Raw genomic sequence first — 16,022 nt, forward strand, 5'->3', positions numbered from 1 at the left:
TGCAAGGGTGGCCTTCCATAGAGCCTGGACACTGGTCACTGGCCCCCACTTGCCCATGTGGGCCTGGCGGCTGAGGGCAGTACCTAGGAGAGCCTGGTGGGGAGGAGGAGGAGGAGGTTAAGGCTAGGGAATGTTCCAGAAGACTTGGAAAAGCCCATTGGGGGTGGCCCAGACCTCAGGTGTCCTGACCAGGCCCGAAGTCTGCCAGCCAGCCCTCACCCCTGAAACTAGGCCCGAAGTCTGCCAGCCAGCCCTCACCCCTGAAACTAGGCCCCAGAGCAATGGGTGCTAGGATCCTCAAGGGGCTTCCCAGCTGGGAGTGTGGATGGACCCGGGGCTGGAGAGGCGGGTTTGGCACCAGAGGCTGTGGTCTTCGGGCCCTTTGCCCTGTAGACCTGCCCCTCCCACCAGAGGTCAGTGGGGTCAGTGTTGGGGAGGGAAAAGGGGTTGTTGGGGTTTGGGGATGGGGTGGGACTCCAGAAGTGAGAAGAATGGGGGAGGGGAGAAGCCTCTGACTGGTGAGGGGTCTTCAAGAGAAGAGGTGGTTGGAGGAGGGGAGCGGGGGTCTGGGGAGGGGGGAAGAAGCCAGGGGTCCCTACACGTGGCTGGTCTCCCGGCTGGGTAGCCTCAGGCTTGTTTCCAAAGACGCCTCGTCAGCGCTGCTGCTTGATAAGTGTGATGGTCTGTGTGTGTCCCCGGACTGTGGGAATAGGGCTGGGGACGGTGGCCTGCTGTGCTCTGTGCTGCCCGGCGGCCAGAGGAGGGAGAACGGGCGGCCTGGATAGCGTGTGTCCAAGGTCAGGGTCTGAGAGGGAAGCCCTGGCTTGTCCGTTCCACGTGCGGGCTTCATGACGTCCGAGCACATGTCCTTGTGCACGCGTGTGTGCGTACTCCTGGCCGCGCCTGGGCGTCTGCGTGTGCCCTCGCCACGCACCGGGGCATCAGTGCAGGGCGCAGGCACCCTGGCCGGCACATGCGCAGAGCTCCCGAAAGCGGAAGCTGGGGGTGGCACCCGGGACCCCACCTTCAAGCCCACTGTGAGGAGGGCCAGGCTGAGGCCAGGGAGGGTGGGGGGCAGGTCTGCGTCTCTGTCACTCACCGCCTCCGGAGGCCTTTTCCTGTCGGGGGGGGGGGGGGGGGGGGAGGGCCCGCCAATGAGGGCTGGGCCTGTCACGTGGGCCTGACAGCTGGGGAGGGGGTGGCCGGCGGCAATGTGGCCCCGAGGCAGCCAGGAGGGAGAGCTGCAGCGTTGAGACCCCCAGCCTGCGTGACCCCGGCCCTCCTGTCTTGGGCCACTGGGCCCAGGTCCCACCATGTTCTCCAGGAAGAAGCGGGAGCTTATGAAAACCCCTTCCATCTCCAAAAAGAACCGGGCGGGAAGCCCCAGCCCACAGCCCTTGGGGGTGAGTGAGCCTCTCTGGGGAGCGCAGAGCGGGCGGGGGCCTTGGAGTAACCCCCAGGCGGCAGGGTCCCAGGGGCGCGCGCCTTGTGCTGGGGGCCCAGCAGCTCCATGCTGGGCAGGCGGGGGACTCACGCCAGCTACAGCCCCCACCGGGCTGGACTGCATGGGCCACGCAGGAAAGGCCGGGACCCTGGTGTTCAGCTCACGGTAGGAGCGCTTTGGGTCGACCCCCACATCCCTCTGCTTGGACCAGGGCCGGCCGTGGGGCCCGGGGAGTAGGTGGGAGGGTGCCCGGGTCGGGGCGGCATTGGGCCTGGGGCTCCGCAGGGCGGTGGTCAGGGAACCTGGGGGCAGTGGTGCCGTCGGGGTTTGAGAGCCATAGCACAACCACTGGGCCCGAGGGTTAGAGGTGCAGAGCACAACACAGGATCCGGGGGGTGCCTCTCTCGGGTCTGGAGAGCCACGAAGTTTGGGGATACTCTACGAGGCCTGGGCGTGTCCGTGGGGCTTGGGGGTCTACAGGAATCGACAGAGGTATCTCCACCAGGGAGGAGGTGTGTGTGCAGCAGCCAGAGGGGGCTGCAGGGGCTGAGGACCCCCTCCCAGCCCCTCCCTGCCCCACCAGGAAGTGGGGTGCCCCTCCCCCACGCCCTCGCAGGCCCCACCCCTGGCTGTGGTTTGGGCAAAGACGGTTGTTTGTGAAAGAGCTGGGGAAGAGGATGTTGGGTAACAGGTGTGGGCGGGGCAGGGCACCAAATCTCAGCCCTCTGACCTCTGGCCTCTGATCCCCGTGGGGTCAGGCCGAAGACCCTCCGGAGCCCCGCTGTGCTTCTGGGGAAACTGAGGCGGTGCCCGGGCCGGAGCACCTGCGTCACCCTCCTCCCCCGCCCTCCCAGGAGCTGCCCAGGAAAGACGGGGCTGATGTGTCCCTCGGACCCAGCCTGGAGCCACCAGGCGCAGCCTCAAATGCCAAGGCCACGGGTACACTCAAGCGGCCCACCAGCCTGAGCCGCCATGCCAGCGCCGCTGGCTTCCCGCTGTCCGGATCCAGCACCTGGACGCTAGGCCGGGGCCACCGCAGCCCTCTGACCACCACCAGCCCCGCCGAGCTGCCCCCCGAGGGGCCGTGCCCCGACACCGTGGAGGACATCTCCCACCTGCTGGCCGACGTGGGCCGCTTTGCCGAAGGCTTGGAGAAGCTCAAGGAGTGCGTTCTGCATGAGGGTGAGAAGCAGCAGGGGCCCCGGGGCCTGGGTGGGGGGTCAGCGAGGCTCAGAAGGCGATGCCACCGCAGCTAGGGCTCCGAGGGGTGTGTAGGAGTTGGGTGGCCACCAGGAGAGAAAGGCACCGGGGCAGAGGGAACGTCACGTGTGCAAGCTCAGACCCAAGATGGAGATGTGCTTAGGGGAACAGGTTTCGGGGTGTGTGAAGCGTGTGGTGAAGGACCCCAGATGTGATCCTGCGGGCAATGGGGGACCACAGGAAGTGTCAGAGCCGGGGCTGGACAAGGTCCACCCTGCAGGCTGGAACCCGCGTGGACTGGAGGTGGGCTGAGGTCTGGCCGGGGACAGATTCGGGGGGACGAGGGGGAGCCAGTGGCCTGCGGGATGGCAGTTCTGTTTTCTCCTGCGTGCGGCGCTGACGGCCCAGCTTCCTGCCGAGTTATTTTCATCCGCTTCCTGTTTGTCCCTGGCACCTCGTGCGCAGCCCGTGGCCCTGCCCGCTCCTCCCAGAAACCGCAGTGCCAGGACCGTGCCAAGTGCTCTGACCCGCTCCCCCAGGCGCCCGCTTTACAGATGAGGAGACAGAGGCCCCTCGTCGGGCCCTGACCCCCGGCTCTTCCAGCCAAGGAGGGGCGGGAGCTGGGATCCGACTTTCCCGGCAGCGGAGGCCTGGCCCTGCTGGTCGGGAGGTGGGAGCCCCCCAGGGTTATCTGGTCCAGGCGGGGGCCGGAGCTGTTTCCTGGGGAAACTCTCTAATCTCAGTTCCTGGTTCCTCTCGATCCTGATCCCTCTGCTTCCTTGGAGGCCGGGGGCCTGGGCGGGGCCGAGCCAGGCTGCGTCCTGAGGGAGGTTGGGCCCGGGGCAGGGGCGCCCTTCTACCCGCTTTGGGCACCTGCGAGAGAGGATGTGGGTTGAGTCTGGGCCCTTCCCCTGCTGGGCCTCCTCCTCTGAGCTCAGGTGTCTCTTCTGTGAAATGGGGCCACGACGGGGCCTGCGGGGTAGCTGGCGGGGGTCCGATGTCCTCGGCGTATTGTGATGGTTGTGAGGACAGTAAGACCCACTCTGGGTGGAGCCCCAGGTGAGGAGACAGTGCAGGGTCCCCTGGTCCGGCTGGCAGCACGTCCGGGGCACCTGGGCTTTGCGGGGCCGGGACAGGTGCAGGTGTGGGGAAGGACCTTCTCGGGAAGGGGTGTGCCTGTGCCCCCCGCCCCCCATGGCTGGCTTCCCTGGCTTCCTGAAGCCACCCCCCCCCCCTCCAAGTTGTCTTAGGCAGCGAGCGTGTGCTTGGGCGTGAGGTGCTGGGGTCGCCCCGGAGGTGGCTTTCAGTGGGGTCCTCCGTGCCCACGAGGCTCTACCTGGTGTCTTGAACGTCGTCTGCCAGACTCGGAGTCGGGGCGCGGGGGCTGCAGGAGGTGAGGCTGCCTCTGTGTCTCGTGTCTGCGGTCGGCCCTTCTCCTTCCACTGACTCCTGTGGTTCCAATGGCGTGTGTTTTGCACACAGTGTCGTCTGCACACACGGTAACGAAGACTGTGGGGGAGCGCCTGGCTGGCTCCGCCCGTAGACGTGTGGCTTTTTTGTATTTTTTTTTTCTTTTATGTTTATTTTTAAGAGAGACAGAGAGTGAGCAGGGGAGGGTTAGAGAGGGAGGGAGACACAGAATCCAGTGTAGGCTCCAGGCAGACAGAGCCTGATGTGGGGCTTGAACCCACGAATCACGAGATCACGACCTGAGCCAAAACTGGGTGCTTAACCGACTGAGCCACCCAGGTGCCCACAGTGTGTGCCTCTTGATCTTGGGGTTGTGAGTTCAAGCTCCAGGTTGGGTACAGAGATAACTTAAAACTAAAATCTTAAAAAAACAAAACTGTTTATGGAGGGCACTGAAAGGCACGTTCCAAAACACAGATCTGCCCTTGCCCCGCTTTGCTCTAGCACCTTCTATGGCTCCCCATTGCCCTGGAGATAAGGCCACCTGGGGTCCTCCTGTCTGGAGTTCTCATACCTGCAGAGCTGGTGAACACAGAAAAGCTCCATCATCCTTGAGAACGCCCTGCCCCTCTCTGTGCCTCGGCTTCCTCATCTACAGAATGGGGATGATGATGGCCCCTGCCTCACGGGGTGGTTGGCAGGGGAGAGCAGATCGTGGCAGGAGGCAGGGCAGGTCCAGAGCTGGACAGAAACTTGAGCAGCCCCGTGAGCTTGTGGCAGGAAAGGGGCCTGGTGGGCTGCACGGAGGAGGGGGCACCAGGCCTGCAGCTTGAAGGACGAGCAGGAGTTTGGTCTCTTGAAGGACATGAAGAGAAAGTTCTGAGAAGGGACTGCCTGAGCCGTGGTCTGGCCTTTGTGGCCCCGGCCCGCAGCCCAGAGAGACTGTGCCTCACCTGAGGCCCCACAGTGGGCTTTGCCCTCCCCACCTCTGCCTCAGTCTCCCCATCCTGGGACAGGAGCCCTGAGGAGGGGGCAGGCCCCTGGCTCTCCTGGGGCCAGGCGCTTCCTCCCTGCTCACACCCACCGTGCCCCACAGACCTGCTGGAGGCCCGCCGGCCCTTGGCCCACGAGTGCCTAGGGGAGGCCCTTCGTGTGATGCGACAGATCATCTCCAGGTTCCCGTTGCTCAACACCGTGGAGACGCTCACTGCCGCAGGCACCCTCATTGCCAAGATCAGAGGTCAGCCAGCTGGGGCAGGGTGGCGAGGGCTCCAGAGGCCCCGGGGAGGGCTGCCTGGGGGAGGGGGCGTTCGAAGCGGGTTGTGAAGGGCGCACGGCAGTTTGACGGGCACAGCTGCCCTCCTGCTCCCCTGGTCTGGGAGCTCCCTTCAGGTGGCCGCAGGCAGGGGTGGTCACCTCCAGGAGTGGGTCAGCCGCCTCGTCCTTGTCTCTGCCCGCCAGCCTTCCATTACGAGTGCAACAATGAGTCTGACAAGCGGGAGTTTGAGAAGGCCCTGGAGACCATCGCTGTCTCCTTCAGTAGCACGTGAGTGCCGTGGGGCTGCTGGGGCGAGGCTGGGGGGCCCGGGGCCGCATGTGTCTCGGCACTCACCCTGCCCTGCCCTGCAGCGTGTCCGAGTTCCTCATGGGGGAAGTGGACAGCAGCACCCTCCTGTCGGTGCCCCCTGGGGACCCCAGCCAGGTGAGCAGGGTGGGGTGAGTCACTCCCGTGTCCTCTGGGGGCCGTCCCTCTCTGCCGGGGGGTGGAGGGGGGGCGACTCACCCGCGTCCCCCGCCCACACAGACCATGGAGAGCCTGTACTCGCAGGGGAGCGAGGGCTCCACCCCCAGCACCGACGACTGTGACGGTGAGACACGACGACGGGCGGGCAGGCGCTGGCCCGACGGGCGGGCGGGGAGGGAGGGGGGCGTCGGGCCCGGCTAAGCGGGCGCCCCGCAGGCTGCCTGCCCCCCGAGGAGGTGGACATGTTGCTGCAGCGCTGCGAAGGCGGTGTGGATGCCGCACTGCTGTATGCCAAGAACATGGCCAAGTACATGAAGGACCTCATCGGCTACCTGGAGAAGCGGACGATGCTGGGTAAGAGCGGCCCGGGGTGCGGGGCCGGGGGAAGGCGCCGCCCCCACAGCCCCGCACTCACGCCGCCCCCGCCCGCAGAGATGGACTTCGCCAAAGGCCTGCAGAAGATCGTGCATAGCTGCAGACAGAGCGTCATGCAGGAGGTGGGATCCCTGGGGCCTGGGTGTGCGTCTCCACGCCCCCCAGAGGGGCCACAGGGAAGCCCCCCCCCCCCCCCGCCTGCGCCGCGGGTGCCAGCGGCAGCTGACGGCCCGGGGAAGGGGGGCCGCCCGGGCCCTCCTCCGTGACCGCCACCCCCACCCCGCAGCCGCACATGCCCCTGCTGTCCATCTACTCCCTGGCGCTAGAGCAGGAGCTGGAGTTCGGCCACAACATGGTGCAGGCGGTGGGCACGCTGCAGAACCAGACCTTCATCCAGGTGGGCCGGGCGGGCAGCCAGGCGGGCAGGCAGGCCGGGGGTGTGCCGGGGCCCCCCTCGCTCACGGTCTGTGCCCCGCCCCCCCCAGCCCCTGAGCCTGAGGAGGCTTGAGCATGAGAAGCGCAGGAAGGAGATTAAGGAGTCATGGCACCGTGCCCAGAGGAAGCTGGTAGGCCGGCGGGGACGGGGTGGTGGGAGGGGCCCGGCGCTGCGGCCTCCGGGGCCCGCAGGAGGCTGGCAGCGGCGCCCGAGGGGGGCGCGGGCCCTGCGTGGGAGAGATCCCGGGCTGCCACCCGCAGCGGTGCAGGGAGGAGTGGGGAGCCAGTGCGCCCCCCCCACCCCCCGCGCAGGTGCAGCGGGTCTGGTGCGAGCGCCAGCTTCCTTCGCGTCCCTTCCCCCAGTTTGGTTTCAGACTTTTCCAAAGCGGGAAGCATCTGTGTGTTTCCCAGCTACGTTAACGGGGCCTTCAGTGAAAACCTCCCCCCCCACCGCCTTCCAGCAAGCGCCCCTCCCCTTCCGTATGCTCGCCAGTGTGTCGGGTTGGCTCTTCTGCTCCTGGCCCTTCACACCCCGTCCCGTGGCCGGAGGCTTGGGCACCTCATTCTGGGGGCGGGGGGCGGGGGGCTGGGGGGGGGAGCATCTTCCGCTCCAGGTGCTCAGCTGTGGAGGCCACTGGACTTAGTTCACTAAATCCTACCGCTACCTTCCCGTCACCGCTGGGCTGTTGGTGTTTCCGACACCAGCGCTGTGACACCTCGCGTCCATCTCTCGGACCTGCGACCGGACATGTATCTCCGATGGGTGCCCAAAGCGGGACGACTGGGGGAGGGTGTGAACGTGTGAGCCTCTCCTGAGCTCCCTCTGCTTCCCTCCTCGAAACACTTCTTTCCTGCCCTTTGCTCATTTTGGGCTGGATGATGCCTTCTTTCTTTCTTACTGATTTGTCAGAGCTCTTGACATGATCTCAGCCCTTGCTGATGTGAGTTATGGACCCCCCCCCCACCCACCCCCGGTTTATCGTCTTTGACTGTTGACTCTACCTTTGGCCTGTTTTGCCGGCCAGAAGCCTGAGCGTGTCAGCGGTGGCCTTTTCTTGTGTGGTTTCTGGGTCTGTGTCCCGTGTTCAAGGCCTTCCCACAGCGAAATGGTTTTCAGACCCTCTCCACGTTTCCCCTGGTATCCGCACAAGCTAGTTTCTGTACGTTTAAGCCTCTGACAGCGCGGGCTGGGGCGTGGCCCCCAGAAGACTCGCCATGTTTCTGACCAGCCCTCGGGGCGCCCGGCTTCCTGCTGGGGCGGCTTTACACCTCTCCTGCGTAAGAGGGGAAGTGAGAGGAGGGTGGCCACCACTCTGGGGGGGGCGGGTGGAGGTCTCAGCTGCGGGGGCTGTGACGTGGGCACCCCGGACGCCCGTTCCTCCCAGGGTCCGTAGGCAGGCGTCCCCTCCTGTTCTCCTGTGCACTCTCGGGTAGGGCCTCTGTCTGCCCCACGGGGCCGTGGGCACAAGATGTGTGCGTGGCTGATGGGGGTGGTCGGGGACAGGGGCCGGGAGGCGGAGCCCAGCCGGAGCCCGGCTCTGGACTGGCGCCTTCACCCTCCTGCCCGCAGCAAGAGGCCGAGTCCAACCTTCGCAAGGCCAAGCAGGGCTACGGGCAGCGCTGTGAGGACCACAGCAAGGCCCGCTTCCTGGCGGCCAAGGCCGAGGAGGAGCAGGCAGGCACGGGGCCCGGGGCCGCGGCCTCCAAGACCCTGGACAAGCGGAGGCGTCTGGAGGAGGAGGCCAAGAACAAGGTGAGCGCAGACAAGGAGGGGGCCCTGGCGGCAGAACCCCGCGGCGCCGGCCCAGGCTGCGTGTCCCGTGGGAACGCGTCCCAGCCCGTTCTGCCGCCGCGGTTCCTGCGGCCGGCCTGGCGACGTCCCGGGGGCCGAGGCCGGGCTGAGGCATCTCTGGGCACCCCTCTGCCCCCGCGCAGGCGGAGGAGGCCATGGCCACGTACCGCACGTGTGTGGCCGATGCCAAGACGCAGAAGCAGGAGCTGGAGGACGCCAAGGTGACGGTGCTGCGGCAGATCCAGGAGGTCATTCGGCAGAGCGACCAGACCATCAAGTCGGTGCGGCCCCGCGCTCTGGCCACGGGGGGCAGGGGGGCCCTGGGCCCGGTCGGCGCGGCTCACCCGCCCGCCCGCCCGCCCGCCGCAGGCCACCATCTCCTACTACCAGATGATGCACATGCAGACGGCCCCGCTGCCCGTGCACTTCCAGATGCTGTGCGAGAGCAGCAAGCTGTACGACCCCGGCCAGCAGTACGCCTCCCACGTGTGCCAGCTGCAGCGGGGCGATGAGCCGGACGTGCGCTACGACTTCGAGCCCTACGTCTCCACCAACACTTGGTACGGCCAGCGGCACGGGCCCCGCGGGGGCCGGGCTTCCCGCCCGCAGTGCCTCCGTGACCCCCGTCCCGTCCCGTCCCCTCCCTCTGGCTCGGTCCACCAGGTCTCCGGTCATGCGCGCCCGGAAGGGTAGCCTCAACGTCAGCGACGCCGCGGGGACGGAGGCCGCTGGCGGTCCCGAGGAGGAAAGCGGGCCCACCGAGGGGGCGCTGGCCAAGGACCGCAGGGGTGAGCGCCTGGCGCAGTGCGGGGTGGGCGTGGCTTCCCCGCGGCCCCCACTGGAGACGCCTCCTTCTGCAGGTGGGCGTGGCCACCAGGTGCACAAGTCGTGGCCCAGCAGCACCGCGGACTCCGACGGCAGCCTGGACCCCGGCCCTGGCTCAGGTGAGGAGGCCCTCGCCTGCCGAGCGCCCGCGGCAGCGGGCGGGGGGCGGCGGCCCCCTGCCGGCGGGGGGGGGGGGGGGGGGGGGGGGGGGGGGGGGGGGTGATGGGACGCTGTGGCGGCCGTGAGCCCTCTGGGGAGGGTCCCTCGTGGCTCGGGGTGCCTGACGCCGGTCTCCCGTGCAGGGGACTTCAAGAAGCTGCAGCGGATGTCATCCGGCGAGGAGCTGGCGGACCAGGACGGCAGCGCAGAGTCATCAGCCTTCGAGCAGGGTGAGGGGCCCCCCGGGCCCGGTGTCAGGGGGAGGCCGGTGGGCCCGGTGCTGGCCTGCGGCCGCGAGGCTCACTGCTCGCCCCGCCCCGCAGCCGACCTCAACGGTATGGCCCCCGAGCTGCCGGTGGCCGTGCCCAGCGGGCCCTTCCGCCACGTGGGGCTGTCCAAGGCGGCGCGAACGCACCGGCTGCGGAAGCTGCGCACGCCAGCCAAGTGCAGGGAGTGCAACAGCTACGTCTACTTCCAGGGCGCCGAGTGCGAGGAGGTGGGTCGAGCTCGGGGGACGGCTGGGGCTACGTGCTCGGGGCGGGGGGGGGGGGGGGTCCCGCTCAGCCGGGAGCAGAGGGGAGCATCTGGAGACCGGAGGGCCCCGGGGGAGCGCCCAGGGCCCGGAGGCAGGACCGCCGGGCTGTCGGCAGGAAAAGCGAGGCGTCTGGAAGGAAGGAGCTGGGGTGGCGGGCACCTGCCTAGGCAGGCGTGTGCCCCCGCCGAGGAGACAGACTGAGCCGGGAGCGGTGGCGCTTCCGGAGACGCCACGAGCGAGGGTCAGGAGGGCACCGGGAGGGGGCCGCTGACACGCCGCCCGCCGCAGTGCTGCCTGGCCTGCCACAAGAAGTGTCTGGAGACGCTGGCCATCCAGTGCGGCCACAAGAAGCTCCAAGGCCGCCTGCAGCTCTTCGGCCAGGACTTCGGCCAGGCGGCCCGTGGCACGCCCGACGGCGTGCCCTTCATCGTCAAGAAGTGCATCGGTGAGATCGAGCGGCGGGCGCTGCACACCAAGGTGACCAGCCCCGGGGCAGCAGCGGGGGGTTCGTCCCGGGGGGGGGCTGGGGGGGGCGGCGGGCGGGGGCCGTGCTGACCGCGGCCCCCACAGGGCATCTACCGTGTCAACGGGGTGAAAACGCGCGTGGAGAAGCTGTGCCAGGACTTCGAGAACGGCAAGGAGCTGGTGGAACTGTCCCAGGCCTCGCCCCACGACGTCAGCAACGTCCTCAAACTCTACCTGCGCCAGGTGGGGCCGGGTGCCCGCTGAGCCGGGACCGGGGGTGGGCGGGGGGTGGGGGGTGGGGAGGAGTACTGCTGGGCCGGGGGGCCTCTGACCCCGTCCGACCCGTCACCCACAGCTGCCCGAACCGCTCATCTCCTTCCGCCTCTACCACGAGCTCGTGGGGCTGGCCAAGGACAGTCTGAAGGCGGAGGCCGAGGCCAAGGCGGCTTCACGGGGCTGGCCCGACGCCGCCGAGAGCGAGGCTGCAGCCGTGGCCATGGCGGGCCGGCTGCGGGAGCGCCTGCAGGGCCTGCCGCCCGAGAACAGGGCCACGCTGCGGTACCTGCTGCGACACCTGCGCAGGTGAGGGCCGGCCTGGCAGGGGTCCGGGTTGTGGGGGGGGGCCTGGGGGAGCCATTCACACCTGCTCCCGCGCCCGCGTGGCCCCCAGGATCGTGGAGGTGGAGCAGGACAACAAGATGACCCCGGGGAACCTGGGCATCGTGTTTGGACCCACGCTGCTGCGGCCAAGGCCCACCGAGGCCACCGTGTCCCTGTCCTCCCTGGTGGACTACCCCCACCAGGCCCGCATCGTGGAGACCCTCATCGCCCACTACGACCTGGTCTTCGAGGAGGAGCCCGAGGTGCCTGGGGGCCGGGGGAGGGTGTTGTGTTGGCAGACTGCAGGGCTGCCCGCCCTGAGCAGGGGGCCGGGCCGGAGACAGAATGACTGACGCGCTTGCTTCGGGCCGGGTGGTCAGAAGTGGCCTTGGAGGCATCTTTTAAGCAAAGAACTGATGGAGGAAGGGCTCGACCCTTGAGGGAGAGCCACTGTTGGTGCAAAGGCCCTGTGGCCGTGCCCCCGCCTCCGGAGCCCACCTCGGACCTCGCGTTCGGCCCGGCCCCGTGGGTCTCCCGTCTCCGTGCCACCTACAGCACGTCCTCACGCTCGCGTGCTGCCCAGCTGGGTCCAACCTGCCAGCTCACCTGGCTGCTGGGTTTCAATCTCGTGCCACCGATCTCCTGTCTGCCAGCCCCGTCCGCTCTGTTCTCGAGCCTCGTGCTCCTGTGCTCCCGTCCCCGCGGAAGGCCCTCTTCCAGGGGGTGTGTGTTCGGGGCGGCAGGGCACACTGGGGTCCACACGGGACCTCGGCCTTGCCGCCTGCGGCCTCCTGCCCCACGTGGGCGAGTCGCAGCTGCTTAGCGCCACCGGGCACAGTGGCAGCGGGCCATCCGCGCGCCGGGTGTTTAGTTAACCGGACGGAGAACGGAGAGCCTGGGAGGGGCCAGAATCCCAGACCCCGGCTGACCACATTCTGCCGCCCACAGGAGGACGTGGATGACCGGCGGGCTGAGGATGGGGTGCAGGCGCCGTGCCCGGAGGCAGGTGCAGGGGCTGCCCTCCCGCTGCGGGAGGAGGCTGCGGACGGGGGTCCAGGTGAGCGGGGCAGCCTGGGTGCCCGCTGGCAGACCGTGCGGTGTTAGGGGGCCACATGCCCCATGGGCAGGGACATCTCCTGTATCAACTGTTGATTTGTTGCCAATACCAGCAAAGAGACGCCTTTTTGCGGCATCCTGTAGACACCGACGTGGGTGCCCTGGGCCTTGAGCCCGCACCTCGGCCTGCGGGTGGGTGGTCCCAGGGCGGGGAGCGGGCCGGGCGAGAGGACGGCAGGTCAGGCGGTGGACCCCAGGTCCCTCCTGGTCAAGGCGCAACTGGCCTCTCTGCCCCCACCCCACCTTCCTTGGCTTCGCAGAATCCCAAGTGGCCTCCAACGACTCCGACTCCGAGGGGGAGGAGGCCTCGGAGTTGCCGTCTCCGGCGGGCAGGGGCGCGTACCGCCTCAGCTTCCTGGAGAAGCAGGGCAGCGAGGCCAGCGTGGAGGAGGCCCAGGGCAGCGGCAGCGAGGAGCAGCTGGGGGCCGGGGCCGGAGAGGGCCTGGCAGAGCAGCTTTCCGAGTTCAACACCAATCAGTGCAACAATGTGGCCGAGGTCGGACTGCCCGTCACGTGGCTCCACGGTGGGCAGATCGCAGCGGGCACCGGCCACGAGAGGCAGCCCGAGTTTGTGTAGGCTGGGGCGCGGGGCACGCCGTGTGTTCCCGGCTCCCATCCCTGTGGGTGTCCAGTCACCGGGAGGCCACGGGAGGCCTCTTCCTTCAAGCCCATACCGGTGAGGGCATTGCCGGCTGCCTCTTCCAGAAGCTTCCGGGGCACGTGGGTGAGGCCGAAGCCCGCTCCGTCTGCCTGTGTGCCCTGGCGACCCGACCCAGCCACGCTGGGAGATCCTGCTGTCCAGTCGTCTGGGGACTGACTGTGTGCTCAGAGAAGCCTCGGACGTCCCTGCCGCGTGGCCCTGCCCCCGGGGCCAGCTGCCCTGTGGGCCTACAAGCTCTGCCTTGACCTCTCACCGCTGGGCCACCACCGAAGGCCACTCTGAAAGCCAGACAGCAGCGGCCAGTGGCAGCACCACGCCCTTGCTTTCCTGGAAAACCGAGTCGGGACGCTTGGGGTTTAGGCACGTGGTGAGCTCCATCTTGGTCACGATGTACATCTTTCACATGCACATTTACTCTGCTTAAAATAAAGTTTAAAATCCAAGCCTATCTTCTCTGGTGGTGGCAGGCTGGGGGTAGGGACACAGAGGACACAGAAGTTCCACTGTAGCTGTGTGAGCTCCAGTGGCCTTTGAGACCAGCTGTGCAGACACAACCTCAAACAACCACTTCGTAGAAACTTCTAGCCCAGCACCGTTCGGTAGAACCTTCCAGATGAAAGAAATGCTGTCCGTTCACCGTCCAGTGTGGCAGCCACCAGCCCTGGAAACGGGGCCAGTGTGCCTGAGGAACAGGTTTAAATTCTGTGGCCACCTTCGGAGACGGCACTGTGAACCCTCAGCCTGGAGCAGAAGAGGACCCCTGCCCCCAATTCCTGTTACTGACCCCCCCACCCAGCTCAGAGACCACCCCCCAAGCTGGGTTTATGCCGGAGGGCCGAGGACGGTTGGGCACTGGGAAGATCCAACTCTTCATATGCAGCGGAAAAGCAGATGGAATTCGCGCCCATCAAGACACACAAGTGGCAGGAGGGGCCTTCCCCTCCTGACACAGAGCAGCCCCCCGGAACCTGCCGCGCACCCCAGGCTTAGAAAGCAGCAGCGGTGCCGGTCAGAATGCTCTGCAACAGCTTGCCTGGCCCTCCCCGGCAGCAGCTAAGAAAGATCTGGAAACGGAGATCACCGAGCCGGCAAACAGCCCAACGCGGAACTGCACGCAGCCAAACCTCATCACGCGCTGCCCATGTCCCCGCAGAGCCGAGTAAGCACCCAGGGGCCGTCTGGCCCGGGGCCGAGAATACCTATGGTCTGGCTCTTCACGGAAAAGAGCACGCCCACCCTATATATGCTTTAAGAGGGTCAGAAGAGGGACGCTTGGCTGGCTCAGTTGGTTAAGCGTCTGACTCTTGATTTCGGCTCAGGTCATGATCTCAGTTTGTGAGACTGAGCCCTGCGTTGGGCTCTGTGCTGACAGTGTGGAGCCTGCTTGGGATTCTCTCTCTGCCCCTGCCCTGCCTGCATTCTCTCTCAAAATAAACTTTAGACTCTTGATTTCTGCTCAGGTCACGATCTCCTGGTTCATGGGATCGAGCACCACGTCAGGCTCTACGCTGACAGGGTCTGCTTGGGATTCTCTCTCCCCCTCTCTGCCCCTCCCAGCTCGTGGGCTCTCTCTCAAAATAAGTAAATTAAAAAAAAAAAAAAGTTAAAAAGCTCAGATAAGACCATTTAACTGTATTCTGTGTTCAGCCAGACGGCAGCTTTCCACTTACGGGCATTATTCAAACAGCAAGGGTCACGAAAAGCCTCCCCCTGAAGTCTGGCCAGGCCTGTAAACGAAGGCCTCTGGATGCTGTTCATGAGGTGCCTGGTAATTTACTGGTTTGGGGCCAGCTTCAGGCCAGGCTTGACCCAGCTCACAGCATGTCACAGGGGCCTGGGGCCATGTGAACACCGGGGCCCCCCTCCTCCTCAATCCACCCGTATCCAAGGAGGGGGCACCTCTTCCATGAGGCCTGAGGCAGGTGTCTGAGCAACAGCCCAACCTGAACCAATCTTAGGGAGGTTATACTCAATGGCATAGCCAGGATCTGGTCCCCAAAAGGGATGAGTTCTCAAAGGAAGGCATGGAGGTTGAGGCAACAAAAAACCCCCTGCACCGTCCATGGCCTCTACGCCCGGGACTCTGCCGACTTCGAACAGAGCTTCAAGTTGTCCAAAGTCCTTCGTGTGCAGATGGGCCAGAGGTTTGCACCCGGCTTCAGACACCAAGCAAACTCAACCAAAAGCAAAAGCATTTTTTACACATTCGTTTTAAGTTCATTTATTTTGAGAAAGCGCGGCGTGAGCAGGGGAGGGGCAGACAGAGAGAAGCAATCCCACAGTGCAGAGCCTGATTCTCCCGGGACCGTGAGACCGTGACCTGAGCCAAAATCAAGAGTCGGACACTTAACCAACAGAGCCCCCCAGGCACCCCTGTTCCTGTACGAAGTCCATATTCAACAACAGCCAAGAGTCACGTTAATTTCAGGTGCACAACCAGTGACACCCTGTCAGCTACACCTCAGTAACTAGCTATGCTCCCCCCCCAAAACAAAACACACAAACTAAGTATCGATAAACCGAAACAAAACACAAAACCCCACTGTGGGGGGAAGGACACAATAACCAAGTCGTTTTGTGTTTTTTTCCACTGTGGTTAAAATGTACGGAATACGTACCACATCTAAGCGCGCAGCTCACGGGCGGCAAGCGCACTCACACTGTCATGCAGCCACCCCCTCCATCCGTCTCTAGAACTTTCCATCTCCCGAAACTGAGACTCTGTCCCCACGAAGCACTGACTCCCCGCCCCCCACCACACCCCCCACTCCCACCATCTACTGTCTCTGTGGACGGGACCCCCCCGTGAGTGGAGTCACATGGGACGTGACCGTCTGTGTCTGGCTTCCTTTGGCAAACAACGTACGGACGTTCGGAGGCACAGGGGAGACGTGTACCACCGTTAGGCTACAAAGCTGTCACTTGGAAAACCAGGCTTGATCCACAGACAAGAGGAGCTTGAAACAGACCCATGTCCACCTGGGAATCCAGAGGAGTGTGGCAATTCGGGCAGTAAGGACCCGCTAGGCATTCACAGTATCAAGAGCACCATCCGTCCCAGGGAGGAAAGATACATCCCCAAGTCATACCAAGCCCAGGAGCAAATCCCAGAAGTCAAGGTCACGTGTAAACATACCAACATTAGGAACAGACGTTTGCAAAAACAAAAAACGGAAAAAGCTCTCGCAAACTGCGTAACTGACCAGGGACTTGTGCGTGTTAAGCGTATATAACACACCTGCACACGGGAACCAACAGCAC

At 65.6% G+C, this 16,022-nt stretch overlaps 1 protein-coding gene across 2 annotated transcripts; it reads left to right on the forward strand.

Annotated features, from left to right (window-relative positions):
• Positions 1-1,085: 1,085 nt before the first annotated feature.
• ARHGAP45 (Rho GTPase activating protein 45) lies at positions 1,086-13,209 on the forward strand. Of its 2 annotated transcripts, none has more exons than XM_040461869.1 (23): positions 1,086-1,403; positions 2,299-2,626; positions 5,151-5,294; positions 5,516-5,600; positions 5,684-5,756; positions 5,859-5,922; positions 6,015-6,152; positions 6,231-6,295; positions 6,460-6,570; positions 6,659-6,739; positions 8,179-8,361; positions 8,544-8,681; positions 8,770-8,960; positions 9,064-9,188; positions 9,261-9,344; positions 9,528-9,614; positions 9,708-9,880; positions 10,208-10,396; positions 10,490-10,627; positions 10,740-10,966; positions 11,055-11,247; positions 11,933-12,041; positions 12,361-13,209. In XM_040461869.1, exons 1-23 carry the CDS (start codon positions 1,314-1,316, stop codon positions 12,675-12,677), a joined length of 3,333 nt encoding a protein of 1,110 aa, XP_040317803.1. In that variant the 5' UTR covers positions 1,086-1,313; the 3' UTR covers positions 12,678-13,209. The 2 variants fall into 2 exon arrangements, with proteins under 2 accessions (XP_040317803.1, XP_040317802.1); XM_040461868.1 differs by lacking the exon at positions 1,086-1,403 and adding an exon at positions 1,471-1,609.
• The last annotated feature ends 2,813 nt before the right edge of the window (positions 13,210-16,022 follow it).

This window comes from Herpailurus yagouaroundi, unplaced genomic scaffold (assembly GCF_014898765.1).
Source record: "Herpailurus yagouaroundi ecotype Mexico unplaced genomic scaffold, PumYag 295, whole genome shotgun sequence".
NCBI lineage: Eukaryota > Metazoa > Chordata > Mammalia > Carnivora > Felidae > Herpailurus > Herpailurus yagouaroundi.